The 8005-nt window shown below is 61.3% G+C and overlaps 1 protein-coding gene across 2 annotated transcripts; it reads left to right on the plus strand.

Moving 5' to 3' along the window:
- Positions 1 to 591: 591 nt before the first annotated feature.
- Positions 592 to 7549, plus strand: DMWD (DM1 locus, WD repeat containing). 2 transcript variants are annotated; one of them, XM_037136806.2, is made up of 5 exons: positions 592 to 1086; positions 2180 to 2362; positions 4309 to 5577; positions 6601 to 6675; positions 6981 to 7549. In XM_037136806.2, exons 1-5 carry the CDS (start codon positions 646 to 648, stop codon positions 7026 to 7028), a joined length of 2016 nt encoding a protein of 671 aa, XP_036992701.2. In that variant the 5' UTR covers positions 592 to 645; the 3' UTR covers positions 7029 to 7549. The 2 variants fall into 2 exon arrangements, with proteins under 2 accessions (XP_036992701.2, XP_036992702.2); XM_037136807.2 differs by lacking the exon at positions 6601 to 6675 and having other exon boundaries at positions 593 to 1086.
- Positions 7550 to 8005: the final 456 nt, after the last annotated feature.

The following is an 8005-nucleotide window of genomic DNA, read 5'->3' on the forward strand; positions in this document are numbered from 1 at the left end:
GGTTCGTGGAAAGTATGGAGGTGTTTGAGGGGTTAGCATTAATCAGGAGTGGGTCAGATGAAGTAGTTGGTGTTTTATGGAGACACAGGGATCAGAGAGATTGGGGGGATCATCAGCAGTGTGGATGAATGGCTGGAGATGCTATGGCCAGTTGGGGAGATTAAGGTGTCAATGGGAAGCACTGGAAGTCATTAAGGTGTATGTTGGGAGTCTGTGGAGACATTGGGCTCACCTGGGATCGTCTGTGAGGTCACGAGGAGGCCAGGAAAGCAAAGAGGCTGCCTCCTTAGGGTTTCCCTGTTGCTAGGCAAACAGATCCCAGAACGCCGTTGCTAGGGACTTGTGCTTTTTAAAAACCACGCCTCTTTCTCATGCGGGCCCCGCCCCCGCAGCCAACCACACGTCAGTCTCAGGCACGAAGGCCGCGCCCACCTCGCCCCGCCCACAGTCCCAGACCGTTACCCGAGCGACAGCCGGGGCTCGTCCCGCCTCCCGACCCTATTGCCAATCGAAGGGACGTCGCCCGGGCGACGACCCCACCTTTTCCGGCGTGGGCCCTCGGCTTCCGTCAGGGGCCGGGCGGAGGGTGGCGGGCGGCGGGTGGCGGTAGGGCCGTGGCGGGGCCCGGGTGGGGGGGCGCCCAACATGGCGGCGGGCGGCGCGGAGGGCGGCTCGGGCCCCGGCACCTCCATGGGGGACTGCGCGGAGATCAAGTCGCAGTTCCGCACCCGCGAGGGCTTCTACAAGCTGCTCCCCGGAGACGGCGCCGCTCGCAGGTCGGGTCCGGCTTCCGCCCAGACCCCGGCACCGCCCCAGCCGCCGCAGCCCCCGCCCGGTTCTTCCTCCACCTCCAGCGCCGCGGGCCCCGCGTCCTCCCCGACACCCGCAGGCCCCGGGCCGGGGCCCGGGCCCGCGCTGCCTGCCGTGCGCCTCAGCCTGGTGCGCCTTGGGGAGCCCGACAACGCCGGGGCCGGGGAGCCGCCCGCCACACCCGCGGGTCTGGGGGCCGGAGGAGACCGCGTCTGCTTCAACTTGGGCCGGGAGCTCTATTTCTACCCGGGCTGCTGCCGCCGCGGGAGCCAACGGGTGAGCGGCTTGCATCGCGAGCGGCCTGGGTGCTGAAAGGATGAGGGTCCCTAAGGGATCCAGAGTGGCAGGAGGCCGGAAAGGATCTAGGGCCCTAGATGGGCATCCTAGACATGATGGACATCCCAGGGGAAAGGGTTCTTGGAGGTAATGCAGAGTTCTGCGAGGTGATGGCAAACCTTGGGGACATGCGGGATCCCCGGGGGTTGTGGGATGGCGAGTATTCTGGAGATGATGGAGACTCCAAGATGATGTAGATACTCCGGGCTTCTGGATGGCAGACATTCTGCAGGTGTTGGGGAATCCTGAGGTGATGCAGGACCTGGAGGTGTCAGGAGAGGGTCCTGAGACTTGAGCAGTCACACCTCACCTTTGGGTCAGGATCCTGGAAGTGGTGGAGGCTCAGAGGTAATAGGGATCCCAGAGAAAAATTAGGGTTCTGGAGGTAAATGAGAATCTCTGAGCTATGGGAGGTCTGAGGTGGTGAGAGCCCAGAGGGGACTTGCTCAGGTGTAATGGGTGTCTCTACAGTGATCTAGGTGCCAGAGGGGGTGAAGGTACCTAAATGTGGGGGACTATGAGATTTAATGGGTCCCTGAACTATGATGGGGGTTCTAAGAGTTGGGAACTCCAAAGTAAAGGGGTTCGTGAGATGGGCTTTAGAGGCCTGGGGATTTGGGTGACCCTGAGTTTGGGGGGACTTGGAATGTTGGGCTGCCAAGACCCAGGGAAGTTGGCTAAGGTTATGGGGCACAGCTGGAAAGGAATCAGCGCTCAGGGACTATGGGGACCCCAACCCTGATGCTGTGGGTAAGGGTGTCCCTGAAGTCAGAAAGGTCCAACTTTGAGGTGGCGTGTGGTCTTTTGCCAGGGGTCAAAGCATCCTTCCTGTCTGTTTTTCTCTCTGCTCTGTCTGAGATTTGGTTTCCTCTTCCCGGCTGTGGTTGCTCCCTCTCTCCCCACTGACCCACCTACCTACCCACTTCCCTCAAGGGTTTAACCCTGCTTCCTCTTAGTGGTTTCCCCCAACCTCAACACCCTTTTACTTCTTCAGTGGTAGAAGCCATTAACTCCTTCTCTCCCACCACTTAAGTCCATTGACCTCAACAAGCCGATTGACAAGCGGATCTATAAGGGCACCCAGCCCACCTGCCACGACTTCAACCAGTTCACTGCTGCCACAGAGACCATCTCCCTGCTGGTGGGGTTCTCAGCCGGCCAGGTGCAGTACCTGGATCTCATCAAGAAGGACACCAGCAAGCTATTCAATGAAGAGGTGAGGGGCCCCTTCCCTTCCCTCTCACCCACCCCCCATACACAATGGACTGCAGCCCCCCCCCCCCGCCCCGGGAGCTGTGCCCTCATTCTGAGAGGGGCAGGATGAGGGGGGAGGGAGGGGTGCATTGGCAGCTATGTGGGGTGGCTGGCAGATGGCGGTCAGTGTAGTGACAGTGACACCTGTGCCTACTGTGCCCAGGCCCTGCGCTTTGGTAGACACGTTACTCCTGGGGTTCTCATCAAGCAGTGGGTTCAGGATCAAGAAGCCCATTTTTCAGATTAGGCAACTGAGGCTAGTCACTGGTTCAGACTTGTTTGAAGTCAGAGCCCTTGGTCTTCAAATTCTGGGCCCTGAGAGCACTGGGTTCAAGTTCTTGCTGCACCACGTTTGCTCACCGTTTGGCTTTGGGAAGCTGACCGCTCCTCCATGAGCCTCAGTTTTCTTCCTCTGCAAAATGGATTTCCGTCCCTGGCTTACAGGGTTGTTGTAAAATCACGCAGGGAGATTCTCAGTCCTGGACAGACTTAGCACAATAGGAATGCCAGCAGGCGACCTTGTCTCGTAGGCAGGGACTCCCCATGTCCTCTGTCCAGAGGCACCTCGGTGTTCCAGCTACCCAGGTGCACGGATGGCAGAAGGGAGGGAGTGGGACAGTGAATGCGGTCAGAACGCACCCGCTCGCCCGTTCTCACAGTATTTACTGAGCATTCGTCCAGCGCCGGGCACGGTCTCATCCCTGGGGATGTCTCATCTCCGTGAACAGAACAGACAGAGCGGCCCGCCTTTGCGCAGCTTCCCTCTAGTTAGGGAAACACAGTTGTCAGAGAAGTGAGGTGTGCTGCACGGCAGAAGGCGCCGAGCGAGCGCTGGGGAGAAAAGCCAGCGGGGAAGAGCACAGGGGTGCTCGGTGAGGTGTGAGTGGCGTGGTCAGGAGGGGCCTCACTGTAGGGTGAAGGATGCATGAAGAGTTATCTGGGGGAGGACATTTTGAGTGGAGGGGACAGCGAGGACACGAGCCCCGAGGCAGGACCTGGCCAGAGCAGTTTTGGAGGGGTTGGGGTGGTAGGCGAGTTCTGGAAGTCTCTGGAGGGGCCGGGTCCTGTAGGGGCTGCAGGGCTGTGGGAGAGACTTGGGCGTTCAGAGCCTCTCTCCTCCAGGGTTCATCTGAGCCATGGGACATAGAAATGGTTCCATTTGATTATTTTCTCAATTCTCCCAAGAATGAGAAGCAACTCGGACACCTAGAAAGGAAGTGAATTCATTCCGATCAGTGAGGGCACAGTTCTCTCCGGAGCCGCGGTTAGGGAGGGCTGCCCTGGTGTGCGGAGGGCGAGGGCGCCAGGGGCTGACTCCCACTGTCACGGCGCCGTCTGGCAGCAGTGGAAGGGTGGCCATGCGCAGTGGTGGCCTGGTGACCAATTAGACCATCGCAGGACTGATGGCGGCTGGGACCAGGGTGGTTGGGGTGAGGGGTGAGCAGAGGTGAGGTTCTAGATTATTGAAGAATTGGACGTGAGTTGTGAGGAGAAAAGGAGCCAAGGTGAGCCTCAGGCAGGATGGAATGGCCATTCCCTTGTCCGGGAGACACCTCCCGTGTGCAGAGCTTTGTTTCCTGGGGCTGGAACAGCGCACCTGAGAGACAGCGATTTCTTCCTTGGGGAGGTGGGAGTCCTGTGACTCCGTCTGCGGCCTTGAGCTTGACGTGGTGAAGGTGGTGGGGGGCATTAGGCAGACAGAGGGCAGCTCTCCGGGAGGCAAGACTCCCTCGCCAGAGATGGCCATCAAGGCTCCGTGGGGCGCCCAAGGCTGCCTTACAAGCAGCCCTTCTCCGGCGCTGCCTAGAGTGGGGGGTTCCCCCCCTGGGAAGCCCGGGGGACCCAGGCTGTGGGGGAGGCCTGCTGTGGGCTGATTGCCTTCCCCCACCCCATCATCTCCCCTGGCAGCGGCTGATCGACAAGACCAAGGTGACGTATCTGAAGTGGCTGCCCGAGTCCGAGAGCCTGTTCCTGGCATCACACGCCAGCGGCCACCTGTACCTCTACAACGTCAGCCACCCGTGCGCCTCGGCGCCGCCCCAGTACAGCCTGCTGAAGCAGGGCGAGGGCTTCGCCGTCTACGCTGCCAAGAGCAAGGCGCCCCGCAACCCGCTGGCCAAGTGGGCGGTGGGCGAGGGGCCCCTCAACGAGTTTGCCTTCTCGCCGGATGGCCGGCACCTGGCCTGCGTCAGCCAGGACGGCTGCCTGCGCGTCTTCCACTTCGACTCCATGCTCCTGCGGGGGCTCATGAAGAGCTACTTCGGGGGCCTGCTCTGCGTGTGCTGGAGCCCCGACGGGCGCTACGTCGTGACAGGCGGTGAAGACGACCTGGTCACCGTGTGGTCCTTCACCGAGGGCCGCGTGGTGGCCCGCGGCCACGGCCACAAGTCCTGGGTCAACGCTGTGGCCTTCGACCCCTACACTACAAGGGCCGAGGAGGCGACAGCAGCCAGTGGGGACGGGGAACGGAGTGTCGAGGAGGAGGAGGAGCCCGAGGCCGCCGGCCCAGGCTCAAACGGGGGAGCCCCTCTCTCCCCGATGCCCAAGGCCGGCTCCATCACCTACCGCTTCGGCTCAGCCGGCCAGGACACGCAGTTCTGCCTGTGGGACCTCACCGAAGACGTGCTTTACCCACACCCACCCCTGGCCCGCACCCGCACGCTCCCCGGCACCCCCGGCACCACGCCACCGGCCACCAGCGGCTCTCGGGGTGGTGAGCCGGGCCCCGGGCCCCTGCCCCGCTCCCTGTCCCGCTCCAACAGCCTCCCACACCCGGCAGGCAGTGGCAAGGCCGGTGGCCCAGGCGCAGCGACGGAGCCGGGCACCCCATTCAGCATCGGCCGCTTTGCCACGCTCACACTGCAGGAGCGGCGGGACAGGGGGGCAGACAAGGAGCACAAGCGCTACCACAGCCTGGGCAACATCAGCCGCGGGGGCAGCGGGGGCGGCGGCAGTGGGGACAAGCCCAGTGGCCCCGTTCCCCGAAGTCGGCTGGACCCAGCCAAAGTGCTGGGGACGGCGTTGTGCCCGCGCATCCACGAGGTGCCCCTGCTCGAGCCCCTGGTGTGCAAGAAGATCGCCCAGGAGCGGCTGACGGTCCTCCTCTTCCTGGAGGACTGCATCATCACCGCCTGCCAGGAGGGCCTCATCTGCACCTGGGCCCGGCCCGGCAAGGCGGTGAGTCGGCCACAGGGGCCCACACGACCCGGGGTCCAGGAAGGGGCGGGTGTTGGAGGAGGGGTTTGTCACTGTCCCAGCCTCTAGCCCCGTGGGCTGAAGGGAACCAATGAATCATAGTGTCTCAGAACAAGCCCTCTCACACCCTGAGTGACCAGCTCTAGGACCCTTGGCTGCAGTCAGGTACAAGAGACAGCTGGGAGTGGGGGGCGCCATGGCCAGCTCTCAGCAGGGCAGACCATGGGCCCAGCACAGACAGGCCTAGCACTTGTGGACTGAAGTCAGAGCTGTGTTTCTAAGGAAATTTTTAGAGGGGAAGGGGGAGAGATACACAGAGAAACATCAATGTGCGGTTGCCTCTCGTCCGCCCCCTACTGGGGACCTGGCCCCCAACCCAGGCCTGTGCCCTGACTGGGAATTGAGCTGGCCGCCCTTTGGTTTGAAGGCCAGCGCCCAATCCACTGAGTCCCACCAGCCGGGGTGGAAATGTGATTTTTTCAACAGTGAAACTTTATTGATATCATGGGTGAAGGTCCACAGGTTGGACTGCGCCTTGGGCCTGGCTTCCAGTCTGGGCCTGCACTATTGGGATAGGAGCCCAGGGCTGGAGACAGACTGTGGAATCCACGGCGGGATTCATCCCTGAATTTCTTTCTGTATGCCTTTGGGCAGGTCCCTGTCCCCACAGGTCTCTGTCACCTCTTAGCACAGGGAGGCTTGAAGATGGGTGGTAGGGGGTTGATGCGCCCACCTCCTGGGTAGCCCTGGGTTCAGGAAGGCCCCCGCTGGGCGGAGCACAGGCCTGGCGCCTTGTAGCTTTGGAGCTGTGGGCTCCTGTCTCGGCTTCTTGGGACCAGGGTGGCGGGTCTGAGGGCTGAGGCTTGGTTCCTCTGAAGGAAGGTTTGGGGATCAGGGCATCTTGTATCCCTAGAACTTAGGGTGCAGTCTCAGAGACTCAGAAGTGGGGTGCTGGGATTTGGGGAGTCTGGAGAGTCCTCCAAGCGACCCCTCTGTCTCCCCTAGTTCACAGATGAGGAGACCGAGGCCCAGACAGGGGAAGGAAATTGGCCCAGGTCACCCAGCAAGTCAGTGGTAGAGGTAGGACTGTCCCCAAGTTCTTTACCCCCAGAATCTTCAGCACCCCCCCCAGAAGGGGACTCCAGTTTCCCTTCCCCCATCTCCACCCGTTCCCCATCCTCTGCTCAGGATCACCCGAGAACTTTAATTATTGTGTAGAAGGGCTGCCTGCCGGGACAGGGCAGCCAGCCCAGATGTAAGTTCCGGAGCCCAGAGCAGCAGCTTCTGCGGGTGGGTGTGGGGTCCGGGGTGGACCCAAGGGCGAGGCCATGGTGGCGGGAGCCCCAGCGGTCTCTGACTCCTCTGTCTCCCCTCATCTTCCCCAGGGCATCTCCTCCCAGCCAGGCAGCTCCCCAAGTGGCACAGTGGTGTGAAGCCGTGGACTCGGGTTCCTCACCCTCACCCCACCTCCTAGCCATGACCCTGCCGCTGACCTCACGGATCAACGTATTAACAAGACTAACCATGACGGATGGACTGCTCCGGTCCCCCGCCCTGCACAAATTTTGGGGGGCAGAGGGTCCCCCCCCCAGACTGGCCTAGCCCCTGGGGGCTTGTAGTGGCCCATGTGGCCTCAGCCTCGTCCCCACCCACTGCCAAGTACAGTGACCCCTTCTGCCGAAACATCAGTGTTAGCCTCATCCCCGTCCCCAGCATGCGACTGGTCACTGGGGCGGGGAGAAGCCCCCCACCCACAAGAGCCCCACCTCCGCAGTGTGCCCTTGGGTCTGTGGGCAGGGCGGGGCCACCTGCCCTTCCCCAACCCTGAACTCCAGTCCCCGCCCCCGCCCCCATTGCTGTTGTTTGTGCTTTTGAAGAGTGTTAAGTTATGGAAGCCCCTCAGGGCCCTCCCTGTCCCCAGCACCCTTATTTATACTAAAGTTCCCTGTTTTCACCGCGTCTCTGTTCCTTCCTGGGAGGCGTGGAGGGAGTGCGTGTGCTCGCGCCTTCACTGTGTGCTGCATCAATCCCTTTTAAGATTTTATTTTTAGAGAGGGGAAGGGAGGGAGAAGAGGGAGAGAAACATAAGTGTGTGCTTGCCTCTTGCACGCCCCCTACTGGGGGCCTGGCCCACAACCCAGGCGTGTGCCCTGACTGGGAATCAACCAGTGACCCTTTGGTGTACAGGCCGCCACTCAATGCACTGAGCCACACCAGCCAGGGCTCTTTTTTTTTTTTCTTTGTTTTCTTTAAATACGAGAAAGTTACAGAGGTAGTAGAAGTGAGCCAGCTGGGCTGTGTGGGCTCAGGAAACAAGTACAGAGGCAGAAGAAGGGCCCTCGGAGTTTAGGGATATACACTCAAAAAGAAGATTTGAACGGGCCCACATCAACCCACTTTAACCGGGGGG

The sequence above is a fragment of the Artibeus jamaicensis genome, unplaced genomic scaffold (genome assembly GCF_021234435.1).
Source record: "Artibeus jamaicensis isolate MK-2021 breed Jamaican fruit bat unplaced genomic scaffold, CSHL_Jam_final contig_1526, whole genome shotgun sequence".
In the NCBI taxonomy this organism is placed as follows: Eukaryota; Metazoa; Chordata; class Mammalia; order Chiroptera; family Phyllostomidae; genus Artibeus; species Artibeus jamaicensis.